The sequence below is a fragment of the Pundamilia nyererei genome, unplaced genomic scaffold, assembly GCF_000239375.1.
Source record: "Pundamilia nyererei isolate P.nyererei 1_Seehausen unplaced genomic scaffold, PunNye1.0 scaffold00003, whole genome shotgun sequence".
In the NCBI taxonomy this organism is placed as follows: Eukaryota; Metazoa; Chordata; class Actinopteri; order Cichliformes; family Cichlidae; genus Pundamilia; species Pundamilia nyererei.
In genome coordinates this window covers 8,011,127-8,031,314 of record NW_005187404.1, presented here as the reverse complement: position 1 = coordinate 8,031,314, position 20,188 = coordinate 8,011,127, and the positions used below count along the sequence as shown (strand labels likewise).

At 40.6% G+C, this 20,188-nt stretch overlaps 1 protein-coding gene across 5 annotated transcripts in view; it reads right to left on the bottom strand.

The window, feature by feature from the left end:
- The window catches only part of dock10 (dedicator of cytokinesis 10), a 64,266-nt gene that overhangs the window by 38,870 nt on the left and 5,208 nt on the right, over positions 1-20,188 (bottom strand). For 4 of the 5 annotated variants that reach the window (XM_013910928.1, XM_013910932.1, XM_013910940.1 and 1 more), the window contains exon 1: positions 5,656-6,139. The exons of the other annotated variant lie outside the window; for it this stretch is intronic. In XM_013910928.1, coding sequence (XP_013766382.1) covers positions 5,656-5,814 — 159 coding nt within the window. In that variant the 5' untranslated portion in view covers positions 5,815-6,139. Of the gene's footprint in view, positions 1-5,655; positions 6,140-20,188 lie in introns of those variants that run through there. 5 annotated transcript variants of the gene reach the window in all.

Sequence of the window (20,188 nt, the reverse complement as noted above, 5' to 3'; positions counted from 1 at the left end):
TCAGCGTTATGGTTTTGCAGGATTTTAACTGGATGCATGAAGGTGATTTGGGAAGTCCTCGAAGAGCAGACGACCATGAATAAAATAGATGTAGTGTTTATATTCACCACTGTTACAAATTCTGCATGTTTTAATATAGTAAATTAAAATTGGACGTGCTATTAGCGTTGCAAATTAAACACTATTGTGCGACAGTCTTGAGCCAACTCTCATTTCTTTGTTTTGTCTTGTCATTTTTAAAGTGGTCTTGAGCAAAGACTCTCCAGGCTTTCTGAAGGTTTTCACATTTTTTTCTTTGGACATTGTCTGCTTTTTTCATTCATTTTCAGTGAGTCACATTGAATCCAAATTTATTTATTTTTTGTTCAACTCATCATCAGTATAGCACAGTGAGTGCCTGCAGCCATCTGTACAACTCAGCTGAGTCTATGTCATAGTTTGGGGCAGCATTTTAGACAGTGCTGTTGGGGATCTTGTTAAAATGTTTAAATATGAAGGCAGAAAAGCAACATCAGATTTTGATCCACAATGCATTACTATCTGGAAAGCGTCTGGCAACACCTTAACTTTTCAGCATGACAATGATTTCAAACAAAAAAGCTAATGCAATAAAATCCCTGGAAGGAAAACCACATGGTGGAAAACGATAAGTCATGGACTGGCCTCCCTAAAGCCCTCAAGCAGTGTGAATCAGTGTACGATCAGCCAACATCCAAAGAAAAACTTTTGAGAAAGCTGAAGAAATATTCCTGAAGACTATTTTAATAAACTACACAAAAGCTTGCCTAGGAGAGTTTAGGCTGTGTTGTCTTATATGCTGCATTCCAGGTATGTTTGCACCTGCCTCCTGTCTTCCTAGCAGAATGTAATTGAATGAGGGCTTAAGACTTTTGCACATAACTGTCCTTTCTCAGGGATATCTCTGAAAACTTGGGCACAAGTTGTATTTCCCTGAAAGCTTTCATTTCACTTATAAAATGCAATTTCTCTTGCACAGTATGCATTATTAATTATCTCATTCAATTCCATTTTATTGATATAGCTCTAAATCACAACAACAGTTGCTCAAAGCAATTTATATTGTGTGGTAAAGACCCTGAAATAGTAGAGAGAAACCCCAACAATCAAATGACCTCATTTAAGCAACTACCTGGCAACAGTGACAAGGCAAAACTTCCTTTTAACAGGAAGAAACCCCTGTCAGAATCACTCTCAGGGAGGGGCAGCCATCTGCCGTGACCAGTTGGGATTGGGAGGTAGCCAATTAGATATCTGGGTGTTGCCAATTGGTGAACTGTCTACACTATGGTGGCTTCAGGATCACATCTTGTTTGATGTGCTTTTTCTGACCTCATCAGGCAGTGACCTCCAGTTTGCAGCAGGGTGGTATGCAACTGAGTCTGCAGTAGCTGGGATGAGAGTCAGCGCCTCCATGTCTGAGACCATGGTCCTCAGCTGGAAGAGGGTGGAATGCTCACCCCATCTCATGGATGAGTTGTTGCCTCAAGTGGAAGAGTTTAAGTATCTTGGGCCGCTGTTCATGAGTGAGGGGAAATCAGAGCAGAGATTGTCATGGCATCTGCAGTGATGTGGACACTGCACCGGTCTGTTGTAGTAAGGAGAGAGTTAAGCATAAAATCTACCTTCATACCCTTACCTATGGCCACAAGATCTAGATAGTGACTAGGTGTGGGTAGCTGATTTTGCTTGATTAGCACGTATTAAGGTGAAGTGTAAAGACAGTTTCCCACATAATCAAGCTGGATGCCAGTCAGGTCACATACAAAAGTATGAAATGCAAAGGTCTCAAATGCAAAGACTTCTATTTTACTTTGAGCAAGTAATTTATTTTGCAGTCTTCAATGCAATTTATAGGATGTCTTTAAAAAATTATCCAGTTGCATGTTTAATTTCATGGTTTTGATGTTTTGTATTCGAAACACAGATTACACTCTTAGTGCTGCACTCCTTCCAGTCGGCAATGCCGACACAACTAAAAAGCAGCAGTTGCATCCTCCCCTTCTTTCACTCTTTTCCTTTCCCTTGTTCTACCCCAGCTCCCTTCCTTCCTCTATAGCTTCCTCAGCTCATCAAATAGCAGAAAACGACTTTATTTTACACTCTGTTTCTCCCCAGCTTGCTTCTTTCTTCGTTCTCAACCTATTCAACATAGATTTTAACAACTTTCCGTAAGTCCCACACTCCCTCTGTTTCTTCTTTTCCTCTTGGCAGGAGTGAGGAAGAGTGGGTGCTGATGTTGGTAAACTACAGCTGTATGGAGGATGCAAATAGATCACTAGACTCTATTGCTTTCATCAAGCATATCCATGAACATAGATGTCTAATTTAGTTAAAAGAGAAAAGAAGAAAATAAATATAAGATGACATATTATTAAGCCAGATAGCTAAATAAAAAAAAAAAAATTTTAAAAAAGGAAGATGAATTAGGTTTCCCCACTTTGCACACCATGTACACAAGCTGGTCTGTGTCATTTGTAGATTGCTAGACAGATTCAAGAGGATGTTATCTTGTAAAGGGAGAGATGTGAGAAAGTGTGACAAAAACAGAGAGGGAGAGGGAGTTTAGAAGAAGATAAATAGTGTGAGAGACTGATAGGGATTAAGAGAAAGAGGGGGACAGAGACAGCTGCTGAGACAGCACAGAGGAACAGAACCCAGACATAAGCCATCTGCTTTACATCATTATAGCAATACATGGTCTGGTAAGAGACACGGTGGAACTGATGGGGACACTTCTAAGAGAAGACATTCATTTCACGAAAAACAACATTTCTACTTCTTTTGGGGCAAGTTGGCGTGTGGAGTTAGTGGTTCAATGAGCATCTTTCACGCCTCCTGCAAAATGCAAATCAAATGTTTTTTTTAAGCTTCTCCATTCAGCTGTGTGAGGACCATTTTGAAAACCACAAACAGCTCTTGTTTCACAGCAAATGGACACATATTTTCCAATTTGTTTTGTTAATCCCTGACACATTATCGAAAGTCACTCAAAGAAACTAGAGACTTCAGTATGAAGAGGACTGACAGTGGCTATGGGGAAACTGCAGAATTTGCAGCCCGGTCTGACCACCACTTGTGTGGCAGAGGAGACAACGTGTCATACTTTGATGGTGAGGTGGAGGGATGGAGGTTCTTCTAGATATTTATGACATATTTATAACAAATTTATGACATCGGTTTCATGGTCACAAAGGAGTTTTTCCAAAAATGTTGAGAAATGGCTTAAGAGCCAGTCAAAAACTGGAAACAGCATTAAAAAATGGCAAACTTTTCATAACCCTTAGAGTCAGTTTTACATTGGTCCAGATCACATTTTCTACAATAAGTGAATGTGAATACTGATTGTGCAATGTAATCGCTTCTGAATAATGGCCCTACACAGTGTACACCGGTGGCCTATAAACCTCAGTTTCACATTTGTCACAACCAAAACAGAATGAAGACTGAAGCAATTTGTTTGTTTTTATTTTTTATTGTTTTTAGGTGCATTGATGGATGCTTAAACACGTATATTTGTAAAATTATATGAAGTAATAAAGCTAACTGGCAGAAACCTGAAGCAGAACAAACATTTTCAAACATTGGCCATTTTCCAGAGACCTCAGTGACCCGGAAAGGGCTCAAAAGTGACAGTCGGTTGACTTATTTCTTTTTGATAAGTATGGGTGTCTATTGCCAATTGCTTTACAACCCCACACAACATTTAAAAACAAAATGTAAATGTAAAATGTAAATCAAAACAGAATGCATGATTTGTAAATCTCAGAAACCAATATTTTATTCACAGCAACTCAGTCTGAATTTGATGGAAGCAAGCAACAAATCTCAGTGGCAACTAAACGCTGGAAAAGTAAGTGGTACTAATAGGAGGGGACATTTTGAAACTTATCAAAATGATAAATGATAAGTATCTTATCATCTGCAGCACATAGTATCATCAACAGATTCAGAGAATCTGGAGAAATCTCTGTGCGCAAGGGACAAGAATGAAAATCAGTATTTGAGCCCCGTGATCTTCAGTGCATTAAAAACACTGCCACCTGTAAAGAAAATCACTGCATGGCCTCAGCAACACCTCCAGAAATCACTATCTGTACACACGGTTCACCATGCTACCCACAAATGTATTTTAAAGGAGCCATATATAAACATGATGCAGAAAAGCATCACGTCAACTGTAAGAAAGGCAAGGTTTTTTAATAGAAGAGTCCCGATTCTGCCTGCAGTACAAACCTTTCACTGATTAAAAACATTTGCACATTATTAAGGACTAGTGAGCAGCCAAACCAGACGAGAGAAGGAAGATATTCCTCTCCCAGATGTCCGGCAGCAGGTTTACAGACTGTTGTTAAAAGAAGAGGGGCCCTGTCCCAGCTTTTTGGAGATGTGTTGTGTTGAGATGTGAGATATGTTGCTGCCATCAAATTTTCTCAGATTAAATATTTGATATGATTTATATGTTCTATTGTGAATACAATATGGGTGTATGAGATTTGCAGACCACTGCAATGTGTTTTTATTTACATTTAGCACAGCATCCCAGCTTTTTTGGAAGTGGCATTGTATTTTTATTTAGGCTTCCAGCTGCACATTTTACAGCAAGATTTTGGCAAAGCTGCTGGCAATGATGAATGTCTCACTGTGACCTGGAAACACAACATGCTGGTGAAAAAGACTAGTTAATGCAGAGCGAGTGCACTAGTTTCAAGCACAACCTGGCCTGAATAGATCAGCTGATGCTCCTTTGCTCACAGGGATCTGCTGACTAAGATGATTTTGCAAAATAAACTATTGTGACTCTCGTTTACTACAGAGCCCAGAAAACAGGCACCAAAAGAGACGGGGTTTATGGAGTGGAGTGAAACGGGGGAAACGAAGAAACAGAAAGGGGGACTGTAAAGATCCCATTTCTGCCAAATGTCTAACATTTTTTCCACTGGGCTTACAGAAACTGGGATCACAATGGGAATTAAAAAAAATCTGGCCAAGACAAGCTGGTGCCGAGACCAAACAGATGGCTGACACGTAATGAAAACAGTCAGAAAGGAGAAACAAGTTATTTTTTTATTTCATTCATTCGGCAGTTCTCTTATCCAGTCATGGATTCTTTCATGCAGTCATTGATTCCCTCAGTCAAACATCTCCTACCCAACATCTCAGTAATGGTTTTGTTTAAATAGCTATTTTTATCATCTCCTCTGTACACCATACGCAGAGAAAGCAGATTTTTTCCCACAGAAACTAGATTCCTTATGTCTGACCTTACCAACCCCCTCTCTAGTCTCCTCTTTCCATTTCCGTCCTTTAGGCTCTCAGCTGTGAGGGGAAACAGCCAGGCCCCAGTCATTGATCATATATCAAAAGCAGCAAGAGAGACAAAGGGTGTAAAAAACCAAGGCAATTAAAAAGAGGGAAAGTTTGGCAGGAGAAGTCCAAAAGCATGCAGAAGGTAATATTACAAAACAGAGAAACTTAAACAGGAATTTTACCTTAAGGTATTCATTAAATATGAAAATGTGTAAAAAAGATTTACTGTAATGAAGCACACAATTACACAACAGGAACATGCTGAAGTTCCCACAAACTGCCCACACGTGCATGCATGGAAACTTGAGGTGCACTTGTGCTGGTTACCATTACAACGATGGTCAGAGATGGGGTGGTAGTGGTATAACCTTCTAAGGTGGGCGTGGCAGCATCCAGTGACAGCTGGTCCTGTCGTGAACACATGTGACCGCAGTCGGCCCCGCCCACTGATCGCAGGAGCAGTACCACACTGGCCGAGCAACCCATAATCCAAAGCTGGAGACTCCAAGTCCAGCCTGTCCTGATTCCGTCTGGCAGTGTGAGCGTCACCTGAACTGAGGCACAGCAGTTTGCCCTGAACAGCTCAGTTCAGCCCCTGGTCCAGCCAGTGCTGCTGCACTCGGTTCAAGCCCAATGCAGTAAGTAAAGCTCCATCCTAAACTCCCTGTGCCCGTCCCAGCTTTCCTCTCCAATTTCACTTCTCCCAGTCCTGCTTTGCCAGTTTTGTTTTCGCTGAACTGCTCTGCTCCAGTGTCCTGCTCCTAATGCTGCTGAGCTAACACACTGGCAGCTTTACATGTCTCTCCCTCTCTCTTTCCTTCTTCTAATAGACGCACACACCGACTGCAGCTGTGCATGGTTCAGCCCAGCCGAGCTCATTGAACAAATCAGAGTCAGCAATAGGAGTCAGCTGACCAGAACCAGCTGCAATACACACAGACTCCTGCACACACAAACCTACATCTTCTTTTCCTGATTTTCATTCTGCTGCTATGTCCTTCCCCATTTGTCTCCCAATTACACCAGTCCTTTTCAAGTCAGAGCTCTACTGGCTCAGTTTGTGTTATTGCGGTTTATGAGCTAAGCCACAGATATGCTATCCTACATTCTGGTTGATTAGGTAAAATAAACTGTTGCTTTTTTTAAAGAAAGAGCATAGTGATTGTGATGTGTAAGCATTTGTTTTCTACAGTACATCCTGCATAATGCTCCAAATTGGAGGCTGGCAGAGAGTGAGGCTCAGTGGAGAGAGTTGTGGAGTTGTGAGAGAGGCTATTGAATGAAAAGTGGATGGAAAGTGGGAAGTGGGTGGCTTTACGGGCAAAGTCTGCAGAGGGCTGCAGAGAACAGATGAGAACTTCCATTAACTTTAGCACATAGGTAGGTATTGGGACACCAAGCGAAGTATTCCACGTAAAAAAATCTATTAAATTACTTTTAGCTGTCTCTGAGTGCCAGTGACGATCACTTTTGCCATTTTTTTTCATGTCGCCAAAACATCTGGTCTTGCTTTATTGTTCATGTTCCATTTTCACAGTGTTTGGCTTAACTGAAAGAAACAAAAAATGTGTATTCACAGAACGAAATGGTTTTCATATGTTTTACAGCAATTTGAAATTCTTCTTATTATAAAATCTTCTTTGTTTTTCTTGCCAGTTGAACTTGCTGAACCAGAAGCAGACCAAAATATAGATTTTAGGAAACTATGCCTGTAACTATTGTCAGGCAAAGGTTGTTGAAGAGGAGTTTTGCAGCTTTTGTGTTTGGTTTACTGTCAGTTATTATCACTATAAAAGTTACATACATATTTTACTAAGGAAAAATGGAGCTGAGCTGGGTCAAAGTACTACTAGCTGGAGGCTGAGATAGACAAGAATCAATCAAACAAAAAACAAAAAAAAATAAGGAACAGCACTGTTTTAGCAGATGAGAAACATATCTACTGTGATATCGCCCAATCGTTTGCAAAATCTTATCTTTATGATCGTCGCCCTATTTAGTTTTAGAAGAACGACATCATGAGACTCGCTGGATCTTTCTGAGAAACTGAGAAAACCGCATGCTCATAAGAAAGTGATATGTCAATCACCAAAAATACAACCTAAAGCATGACCTCCATCACTGTCTAGTTTATGGCGACTGGGACTACAAGTTACACAATTAATATTCATGCGTGAAATTAATTGTCATGCATAAAGTCTCCAGGATGTCACCTTCCGCCCACAGAAATTGGTAAGTGGCTGAGAAAATGGATGGATTGACAATTAACCATCCATTTTCTCTTAGACCCTGAACTAATGTTTGAGACCATTATCTCATTAGGAATGTGTTTACAGGGGTCAGTAAGCAAATGAACAGCAGGGTCGTTTTCGCATAGATTTCTATAAAACCAGACTTGTTTTTATAGACAGAAGAGTTGCCCTTGAATACACCTACAGTATTCACTTTTTAGACTATACAGTCAGCCTAAAGCACCTTCTATTCACTTCTAAATATAAAGCACTAAATAAATCATAATAGCAAATAGTTAGTGCTCATTAGGAGAGAAGGCAGATTTGAAAAAGTAATTTTCCATGATGGGCGGCACAGTGGATTAGTGGTTAGCAAAGTCTCCATGTTACACAGCTATCTTGCCTCAATGCAAGAAAGTTGCCGAGTTTGAATCCACGGTCTGCTGAGGCCCTTGCATGTTCTCCATCTTTCTGCGTGGGTTTTCTCTCTGTGCTTTGGCTTCCTCCCACAGTCCAAAAACAGGTATGGGGTTGCGTACATTAATTAGGCATTGTAATTCGATTTCCTGTCTTTCTTTATTAGCCCTGCAACAGAGTGGAGACCAGAGTATACTCTCTGAACAGGTTCTAGCCCTCCCTATGACCCTGAATTGGACAAATGGATGGATGGCTAGAATATTCCACTACAATATAACTAATCAGCTCAAAATGTTGCATATTTCAAGCACTGCAATAGGAAGAATAGCAACATGGGACATTATTTTACACATTCTATCTTTACTATATAATAATTGGGTGTGTGTATGTATAAGCCCATCAGGAGAATTATAACCAGGAGACACATAATCTACAGGTTCAGGCGTTTGCACACTCCTAGTTCCCTGCAGAGTGTAGGCGGTAACCATGGTGATGTTGTTAAGTCATGATTAAGGTCATTAATGACCGTGTCAGAGTGGCAGAAAAATCACACCCCCCCACCCACATAAATGCTAATTATTATAATGCTTTACATAGCTAAATATAACACACAACGGACACCACAAAACACAAATTATTGCACGTATGCAATTGCAATTCCTCTCCCACACTGTGTACAAATATTAACATGCCCCACTCAGTAAGAGATGACAGTGCATATGACCAGTACAATGTACTATGTGGAGAGAAACATTAACCGCACCCACCACCGCCGCCTCTCTGCTTCCAAGTCCCCTGCCTCTCACTGAAGGATATTCAGAGGAACATGCCTTATAGCAGCGCAGCTATTACACACAGAACCACAGAGATGGGCTTTGTTTGTATGCCAGGCCTCCACAATGGTCCTGTCATGAAAATATGCCCACACAGCCATGCCCTCTAGTTGACAGAAAAGTCTCCGTGTTACACAGCTATCTTGATCTTGTACTCTCATTTACTCCTTCCACACACTTTCAAACTGTTTCCAAATATTACACTTCTGTAAGTACAGTTCTACTAAAAGGAGCAATTGCATGCCTACATTAACAAGTACTTCAGAACTATCCTCTAAAGAGTCTAGGTAGATGTTTTTGATATTTTTAAATAATGACATGTTATATTTATTGAAATTTCTTTGGATAACAAGGTGATTAAAAATATCAAAATGTTTAAAAACATTTTTGTAATATTTATTTCCCACGATTTGACAAAACCTATGCTTTAAGAAGCATGTAACACTAGGAGAAATGAAGCGTGTTGGTTTGAGACTATGATGTCTTTTATTATTTAATCTTGCACATCTGAACAGAGTCATGCTTTATCGGTGTTTCACTTCACTTTCTGTCTTAAAGGAGAAGGAGAGATGATTTAACTTGGAAATTAAATGCTATTTTAGACGGCAGCTTTAGGAGAAATAACAGAAGTTATACAGACACTATTTGGAGCACACATAAGCTAATCAGTAGCCAGTAATTTTTGGGGATTTCCAAGTAAAAACTTTTAACCTTTTATAACAATTGTTATTGGAATATTCTGGCTTACTAACCTGCTCAATCAGAAATGGTGCCCGTCCATTTTTATCTTTGCGATATGTCTTTAAGTATGTCTGACTGTATGTGTGCTTACATATGCTTTTGTAGGCTTATATGTGACTGGGGTTATGTTTTGTGCAAGTTTGAACTTTTATAATAGATGACATCACTGGGGTGTGTAGGGCAGTGTGCTGCCATTTTTCTGTGGAGTTAATGTTTTCCAGCTGTAGAGCCTCAGTCTCTATAACCCCACTGCAGATTTGTTACTCTGCTAAACAACACTAGAAGTGACAAAGCAACAGTTTTGCAGGAGGTTTAATGACAGTGTGCATGCTGCAAACACACAGAGGTAAACTATTTTAGCAAAAGACAAACATAAGCCATTTTACAGACTTCAAATACCTCAGCCAACTAGGCCAAGTAGGAAACCACAGTCCATTAAAACTCCTGCACACTGCCTTGTAAGCAGTTAGCTCTGCTATAGTTAGGTTCCCTGTAGAGCTGGAGGCTGACTCATAGCAGCCGTGTTTGATGTGGTGCAGAACTCTAAAGAGTTTAGTTGGGAAAACACTAACCTGTTCCCATGGATACCACAACAGGAAGAATGCTGTCAATCAAAGGCACTTGGCTCTCAACAGACTATAGCTTTGCCACTGGCACTCATAGTGCAACTACAGCAACACAGGGTCAACCTCATTGTTGCTTAAACTACCCTCGTCGTCTCACACAGCAAGCACATGTGCAGGGTTTCACTTGTGACATTCAAAGACATGAGTAGCTGAAGTTGGATAGAGTCAGGAGAGGAATTCTTAAGGCTCCAAGCCCCCAGATAAATACGATGGGATCACTTTCTTAGGAGTTTGTTAGGGGGATAATTTAAGGAGCCTTTTTTTCTGCACACATATGTTTCTGCAACATTTGTTCAGGTGACTTGTGGTAGTTCGTGAAAAGGAGCTTGCAGCAGAGAGGTGCTAAGGGGAGATAAAGCAAAGAAAATGTTTGCATTTTCAGGTGTCGCTGTGTAGTACTTTTACTAACGCTAATCACATGATATCACTTGTGATAGTGCTTTTTCTCTTGATGTTCTGTTCTCAGTAAAACCTCAGAGCTCGAGTGTGTCACCGCAGCACACCATCACAACACAAACAGGAAGACACACAAGATCTAAAGTGAGAAATTTTTTTTCAACTTTTTTCAACAGTGTTTTAGGCGCCTGCAGAAATGTACAGTTTATCCCCAGTTTGCAGCAGCTGTGGCCAAACAATACCTGAAAAGAATGCATTCTTAACAAAGCTGTAAGACCATCTCAATGATGTCGATTTCCTTTCCGCCACCTCGCCCTGTGCAATCTACAGGGTAAAGCGATTCATGTGATGAACATAGTGCCCTACTGCAAAACTGCAAAACTGCATCACAGCTCTCATTTGTGAATGTGCCTGTGCAGAATTATTGATCAAAGAGGAAGATACTGCGGACTCTTTCACAGATTCTGTCTGCCTCTGCACTGAGCTGGGTGAGGTTACAGGAAGCACTGACTTCAGAGCTACAACACACTGCCAATGCCATCTAGTGCTGATGACTCAATACAGCAGCCTGTGTGGCTGACGAGGAAATGCCTGTCCCCACACCCCCGTGCTGCTGTTGGTTGCCCTAGTCTATAAGAAATGACCTCCAGGAGGCGCTCTGTGCCAGAGCAACTATCTGGTCCTCTGGCAGCTGGTTTGTTTAGAAAAGGAAGCTATTAAAATGTCTTAAACTGAGAACTAAACTCCTGAGGCAGGAGGGATGTTTGGGGGAGGGGACAAAAGAGCAGATGAGATGGAGAATATGAAAGAGAGACGGCCAGTGAGGAGCAGCTGCCAGAAAATGAGCTGCATTGTTAAAAATGACAACTATTTTCTTAGTAGCCAATTATCTTACCCTGGGAAGAACGCTTCAACCCTTTGCATAGTATACATGTAGACATCTGCATATATAGGTGCGGCATTTGAACAGACCATCACCTTTACAACAGTGAATAATAAAAGAAACAGAACCTGACAGTGTGAAATTAGAGATAAGAACTCATCAGGGGTGTAATTATGTATAACATTATTAAGTGAAAGGGAAAGCTTAAAGCTGCCTGCAAAGATTGAACTTTTAAAATATACTTTCTGTTTATTGCATTGTTTATAGAGTTATATGAAATATAACAAGATGTCACTCACAAAAAAAACTACCATCAAGTTATTAAACCACCAGATGCTGATATTCCTCTTCTTGTAATTAGTTCTTCATGTTAGTATCGACACTTGTGTTAGCTGTGCGAAATAAGTCTCCCTTAAAGCTTCACTTGCGATACTTTTAGCATCTTATTGTCTCCTTATCTACTCTGTAAATCTGTTTGTTTTAGCTGGCACTTATTGGAGCTAATGGTAATTAAACTAGAAGGTCAAACCAGCATACACCTGTCCTCCACCCTGCTTCATGCTCACATGCATGCACTCATTCCCACATTTGGAAACATGCATCATAAGACGAATAAGAGACATATAATTATGAAGTCATGCAGGCGGAGCGGCAGTCAGACACACAGCTATACTGTCACACAGCTTGTGTCTCATTAATTCAATCTCCCACGTGGCATCTCTCTCCACGTCTCCCCGCTGTTCTCTCCTTCCCCCCTTCCCTGTCTTGTCTGGCCACAGCAGTCAAGCGTGAACAGCTGAGGTCACCAGCTTCCTATGCGCTCAGCAATAAATATTTGTGATAATGCACGTTGATCTGGATGAAGCAGGAAGGCTTTTTATACTTTGTTCTGCGCCCCCCCCCACTCCTTATACTTTACAGTATGTTTCAATTCTGCTTTGTTAGTTCATGTTTATAAATGTAGATAGCAGAAGCTCATACAGCAAGCGAGGCTTAAGGTAATGTGACTTAGAAAAAAAAGACCAGCCCCTTTAAATTGTGCCTCTCCATCCAACAGAGAGAACATTAATCATGAACAGAGACGAGCCTTCGCTGCTGAGAGGGGAGGGTTTGCCAATATTAATCTGTTCATCAAAACTTGATATTACTGGAGAGAGTGCTACAGCAACATAATGAAGCCCACTCTGCCACAGTAGTCATAGTTGTTCCTCTGTGATCCTATCTGGACCATTTACACAGCTGTTTGGCCTCTCCTATTTCCTGTCCAGGTGAGGGAATCTCCAACCAACGAGACACTTTAATGATTTCTTGAGGCTAGCCAAATCAAACCCTGAAGTACCCCCAAATCCGAACTCTACTCCCATTGCAGCCTGGCCCACTGACACTAGGAAACCGTAACTATTCTTTGAGCAATTATCCCTAATGATTTCTGTTTCCTGTAACTCTGGTAGCTTGAAAAATGTGTCCTTACTCTGAACTTGCCATATTCATCCTAAATCGGGCCCAAGCTAATATTTACTTTTATGCAGCCATGCCAGAGACACATACCAGCACAATGGATAGTGTGATAATAAGCTACTGGGGACATAGACAGAAAAATAATATCAGCTTCATTCTAGGCTAATCAGTGAAAAATCATCATAACACCTCATATCAACCCCCAGTCTAAATCTTCACTGTTCTAGAAAAGCCCATGTGATTGCCTGAATTGCAATGAAACATTCAGTAAGAACGCCTGCGTATGACACCTACACAAAGCCTACATGTAACCTCTGTATAACCTCTAAACCAGCGCTAACAGTCTACCAGATGCCCACTCAGCTCTGCTCCCTTTCCCCGAGGTCCCAGTTTAGAATAAGGACGCAGCTGTTCTTAAGACTTTTCCTCATGCGTTTTTTTATATGTGCTATCCTCCCTTACCTTTTCCTCTTTCCCTCTTCTCCCACCTCCTAAAAACTCAAAATACCTCTTCTGTCTCTCCCTCTGCCCCAAGCTTTTCTTTTCCTATTTCTTTTGCAGATTCCCTCTTTGGCTCTTTGGCTGACATTTAAGCCAAATAAAATTGATGTGTCTTGTATGTACAGAGAAAGATGCAGAGTTAAGGCACAAACTATTAGGGAGTGCAAATGCACAGTAAGCCAGTAAATCCAAAACAGAAAACGAAAAGCTAATATCAGCAATTACCAAAAACCAAAAAAAAACCCAAAAACAAAAGACTGACTACTGAGATTTTGCAGACACGTTCCCTCTAACCACGTGACATTAACTTTTTGGTTATTTTGGACATATGAAAATCATGGTAATAATGAAGCATCAAGTGAATAAGGGTCTCCAGCAGTTGTCTGATAGCCACCAGTCCCTGAGTGGTTGCAAGTGGCTGCTGCAGGTTGATGGCAGTTGCTGGGAAAATGACTGCTGAAGTCCAAAACATACAGACCTAGGAGTCCAGATTTGATTTCATCTGATTTCACTCAGCAAGAGTCAGCAACTTCCAGGAACCGCTGCCAACCAGTCAGGTTTTCCCCTAGCAACCAGTGGCTGTGTCATGATGGAACACTCTTGAACAATGTGACGTCATCTGACAAACCACGCTATACCATAACAAGCTATTTATTATTTTTCTTTCACTTCGATTACGGTACGGCCAGCTCACGAATATAGTTCAGTTTAAGAAGCAGAAATACCGACATGACGTAATGTAACCTTAACAAGGTTAATTTTTGAAACAAAAAATCTAGTGACAAAGATAACAATGGTAACGAGACAGTAAAGCTTTTCAACCTTTTTAAAAACTCCCAACAATTAAAAAAAAAAAATCCAACCCAGTAGATGAATATCTCAATAGTGTATTCTGTAAACTCTAATCAGCTGTGGAAACTACAAGCCACCCTGTTTACAGTCTCTGTGCTAATTTAACTGGTTCATGGGAGTGAAAAATTCCTGCTACTTTCCAAAGTGAGAAGCAATTTATTTTAAAGATAAAACTTTGTTGGACTTTTTTTAAATGATTGTCCGTTTATTCAGCAAAAAAAAGTAGTTTTCTAACAGATTCCTAATTTGATTAAATGCAGCTTAATGCTGCTTACAATCCATTATAAACTGGCATTAAAAACTCCATTTAAGTCAGTTTGTGTGTAAATTTATGTTGGTATCTATTTTGCTGTCAAATGGTGTAAACAGTAAGGTGGGATTATTGCTGGGCACAACCAGAGTAAATAGGAAGAAAAAACACCTGAAAGATTCAAACATCTTGCAAAAACATGTTTGTTTGTTAGTTTACAGATTTTAAGGATGTCCTCTCCAGCTGGTGGCAGCTAAAATATTATTCCATCCTGCCAATTTGTTGCTTAATTAGATCACTCCTGGGGTTTCTCCATCTTACCCCCTCCAATCGTTGAAAAGAGTTAACGAGGAAAAGTCCTGATCATATATCAGTGCCTCAGAGTGCAAGTAAGTATGCAGATACAAGAGGGCGAAGGCAGCAGAACATGGGAGTCGAAGGGTAGCAGACGTTGCATATTCAGGCCTCCTACTCTGGAATGCAACATGAAGGAGAGAGACAACACTGCAATTCACTCACAGAGAGTTACTGAACTATTCTTAGAGCAGTATGTGAAGTGGACCCCTAACACCATCACCACCACACGACCCCCACCGTGAGGACTGTGACCAGACACTGGACAGACAGGAGCTGAGTGTCTTACTGAGGTGCGGGGCAGGATGGTGAGACTAAACCAAGAGCTTTAGAAAAAGAGAGGATAAAAGTCGAGCTCCGTGAGGCAAAGCCTGGTCGGCTAAGTCTAAATAGAGCAGTTCACTGGCTGTGAAGCCTTTCCAAAGAGCCTATTGTAAACGCACACTGGCACAATGCACGGAGCCCCGGGGACCTCTCTCGCTCTCTGTCACTCCTCCTCTCATGTGACCTCTCGCAAACACTGACGTACAGGCAGGCACATACTTTCTCTCTGCCCACTTTTCCTACCTAGACTAAACAGACGTTTTTTTCTTCCAATACAATTCAAGAACTGACAGTCTGAAACTACAAGGCTACGTGTATGACATAAAAAAAGAAAAAGAATTTCCTGTGCTCACAGCCAGCAAACACTCACACTACTGACATCAATGTGCAGCGCATCATGCAGTTCAAACAGTGGGTGAATTCAGTAGAAGTCAGTGTCAGCAGTGACAGGCTCAGATATTTTCTCTTTGCTTTCATTCCTCTGTCCTTGCTGAATGAGTCATTGAGAATATCAGAGCTGACACATACCATGGCCTGGCAGTGCACGTTCCTACTGTCATTTGCCAAACGAGACTGAGTCGTCTCCAGCCATAGCCATCTCTCAGTCATAACAAATGTCAAAGAGCTATTTATCCCCTCTAATCCCTTATACATACAACATATACACTACTGTTCAAAAGTTTATAGTCAACTTCCCAGGTTGTTGAAAGAAAAGTACATTTGTAATCATTAATTTGAATTTTTTTATCATCCAGTGGTGCAGTACTTTAGCTAATGCAAGTTAATCACATTTCCTGTTACGATTTTGCTGATTAAAAAAGCTAAACAAATCAGCTAAGTATGTGTAGCATCAGCCTTTATAGCGTCAAAGTGGGTAAAAAAAAAGGGGGTGACTTGTCTGTGGACAACTGAGGCTTCCACAGGGTAAGGCAAAGCCATACCCTGTGGAAGCTGTTGAAACCACTTTCCTCGTAAAGCAGGACAACGACCCAAATCACAGCTCCAAAACTGAGCTTCTGATTATTTGGTATCTAGTAAGTGCCCATCAAACTAATCAGAAAAAAGCTGTGGGAGGTGCTTCAAGAAGTCTAGAATACCACAAAAGTCACAGTCAGTCTTTAAGACAGTGATTGCTGCAAATTTACAAAGTTTGAGGGGAAAAATTATTTTTCAAATATCATTGTTTGTAAACATGAAAATATTTACTCATTACGTCCTGACATCTTTGAGAACTAGAGGGACACCCAACTATTCACTTTGAGCAAGCATTTAGTGACAAGTGACAAAACGTTATCTTAAACAGAAAGGCATGTCGGCAAGGAGGCTCAAAAAGGGCAACAATCTGCATTTACCTCTGACTCAACATAACAATTTTCAACCAAAGGGCAAAGTAATCCACAGAGACTTGGGGAAAGGAGTGAGGGCGTCAGGAATTTTAGACAATTAGGGAATTTAAGTGTATAAGAAAAGCCAGAGCAAAAGAAAAGCTAGATGGAGAGGATAGAGTTACAAATAAATGAGCTAAGTAGTAAAGGAGAAAGGGATGCTACACAGGTTGAAAAGAACAAATAGTTGGGAGTTCGCCTTGTAATCGGAAGGTTGCCGGTTCGAGCCCCGGCTTGGACAGTCTCGGTCGTTGTGTCCTTGGGCAAGACACTTCACCCGTTGCCTACTGGTGGTGGTCAGAGGGCCCGGTGGCGCCAGTGTCCGGCAGCCTCGCCTCTGTCAGTGCGCCCCAGGGTGGCTGTGGCTACAATGTAGCTTGCCATCACCAGTGTGTGAATGTGTGTGTGAATGGGTGGATGACTGGATATGTAAAGCGCTTTGGGGTCCTTAGGGACTAGTAAAGCTCTATATAAATACAGGCCATTTACCATTTACCATTCAAATATATGTAAAAACTGTAAAATAATATAAACCTATGTGGACACTCAGGTATAGATTTCTTAGCACGAGCTGTAAATAACTGAGAAATGCTACAGAATGAAGTGTGCAGAGGCACAAAACGCAGAGTGTCAGTGAAACAAGCATGCGGAACATCCTGTTTCACATTACCAGACACTCTGACACTTTCACAACCTCTGACACTTGCTATGCTATGCATGCAAACTGAGACTGAGATCAGCATTGTTGATGTACTAAAACATGGTCTAACCTTGCAAAAGAAAACAAGTGCGCACGCATAATAAATTTTCTGTTACCACCAAGCCTATGCTGTTGAGTCAGAATCATTCAAAGTTAATAGACATGTGCTTAATATCTGCAGTCTGACCCACCTCCATTTCTCTCATGGAGACAAGTTTACAAAACACAGGAAAGTTGCACATAGAGTTGCCAAAAACCAGGAAACCATATGACTGAAGCAACTGAAACATGGTGTCCACAATGGAATCCAGAAAGGGCACATCCTTCCAAAGTATTCCCTTTAAAGTGATTATAATTTTAAAAAATTAAAGACAAAACAGTGAAGGTTGAGGTTACAACTGCCAAGGTGGTGAATGTTGCATCCTACGAGACTCAGACTGGGTCAAGTAAAATAAAAAAAAAGTATTAGCATTGAAGTGTCTTGATGCATGCTCAATCATCCAAGTAAGTAGATCCCAAATTCTGGATGTAGCGTTTTCAGTGGGAGAAACGTTTCGTCACTCATCCAAGTGACTTCTTCACCCTGGGTGAAATTGAGTGCAAAGAAGGTGCTGCAACAGAAACCTCCTAGTAATTGCTTTGGTTGCTAGCAGATTAGTTGCCTCTAATTATTCATATTAATCTGCAAACACTTGCTAACTACTAGGCAAGCCTGTGTGGCTGGGAGTTTTTTCACTTGACCCTACATTATTACAGGGTTGTCACAATTATACAACAAGTTAACATCACATAGCTAGCAGGCACATATCTGCAAAACCTCAACAGTATCTTAAACGACCCTCAGGCTTTGCCTCTGTAAAAACTTTGCTGATGAGTTTATGGGCAAATTTTAGACATTGTGGGAAATCCAGAAATCCAGGTTATTTGTATTATGTTCATTGGCTAATGGCTCTTCAGATCCTGTTTCTTCACATCCTCTTTCAAACACCATGCTGACAACGGGGATAACACAATTAGGATTTCAAAACAGTTCAGAAATTACTGGATGACATCACGGAAGTGACGCCCATCTTTCATACCATCCGTTGCCACGATCACTACAGAGTACGAAATGTCTTTATGTTCTGTCATGTGCCTCTACAGTTAATATTTTCAAACTAAAAAATGATAGTAATTGCAGACAGTTTTATTTCATGTCACATGAAAATATTCAAAGCAGCATATGTTTTAACTTGTATAGAGTGCCCTTTTAAAATGACTGAATAAATAAAAAGTCTTAATACGCTCCACTCCAGCAGCACGGTTATTACTTCAGATTTATTTCCATGGTGTGTGTCTCCTAAGCATGATTAATGTTATACACTGCCATCTATTAATGTTAATTTTGTTGTAATTGGGGTTTGCCTTAGGAGATCATTTTGCAAACACGGTCATTCACCCAGATGTATTTTGTTTTCCTAACAGTTTCCAGGTAACGGCCTTGTGCTTATTAAAAATGTGGCATTTGCTTCGTGAAATTTCATCACTGATTTCACTGACCCGCTTCTCTGCTTTTTTTGACCATGTTTAATATTCTAATTCATAAAGGCTGTTGGGCCGACCTCAACCATAAATCCAGATAATCATTATGTAAAGTCTTGCTTTAATGGTTCCATTACAAAGTCGAGAACCAAAAGCTCCCCTCTTGATTGTTCTTGTTGGAAGAGTATCTTTTCTCATGCTGCCTTTTACACACATATATATATATATACATAAATACACACACACGCACAAACTGCAGCATGATTTCCAAAAACCCAACTTATGTAAGAGAATAACTATTGGCAGGCAAGGAAATGTTATCTCTGCTGATTTGTAAAGCAGCTTTATGTCAGAGTCAGTGGGAATAAAGGCAGCAGCGCAGCACTTCTACCTTCTGCTGTGAAGTGTGTAGACCTTTCCTCACAAACTCTAACAGTTGCACAACAATGTCCAATGGTGTGTGGGTGGGTGAGGGAGTGCTATACTTCAGCATTCAAACAACTCAAAGAGCCTAATACAACTCAAAGAATACTAACTATGCCAATACTAAGACACAATAAAATGAGAAAACACTGCAACTTAAAAGTACTAAACGTAATATTAAACACATATACATGCAAACTCATGGATGGAGTGTTTATGAGACAGTAGAGTCTAGAGTCTGAGTGCCAACTCTTTTGGGAGCGATGGGAGAGATCCTGTTCTCTTCCTACCCATCCTCCCTCATTTTCTGTTCTCGTCACGGTCTGGCTCTCTAAAATGACTGATGATTTCTGAGCCAATTATGGGCTTAATTCCACCCGTGTTCTTGTAATACCTTTCCCTGTCCAGCTGTAATAAGAGACGTGATAGATCTCCTTCACATTATACATGTAGTGCATCTTCAAACTTTTCCAAAATAAGAAAAAAAAAAAAGGTAATAAAAAAACAAAGTGGGTGCTCAGAGGAGGCAGTTATAGAAACAATTAAAAGAATTGGTCCTGAATGTAGCGAGCAGCAACATAAATTAATAAATGTGGCAGCTTGTAGATGTAGACGAGAGGGCGTGGGAAGAAAAGCGTGATAGATGAGATGAAGTAAGATATGCTAGAAAGAAGAAAAAAATTGAGCTGTGCGAGTGATAAGGAGCACTTCCTGTTAGAATTCCTTGCTAATTGACTTTTCTCTGTAACAAAAAGTATAGAGATGGGAGGGTAATTACTGGTTTTGTAACCAGTTCCTTTCCTCTGCAACATTTGACTTTGACGTGAGACATGAGTCAAATTTATAAGCTGCCAGAAATTATTAAGTGCAACACGGGCAACAAGCAGCGTACCATACTGTGGTCAAGATTAAAAACCATGCCCGCATCAGATATAAAGCAGTTAAACACCTTTACTATATATATA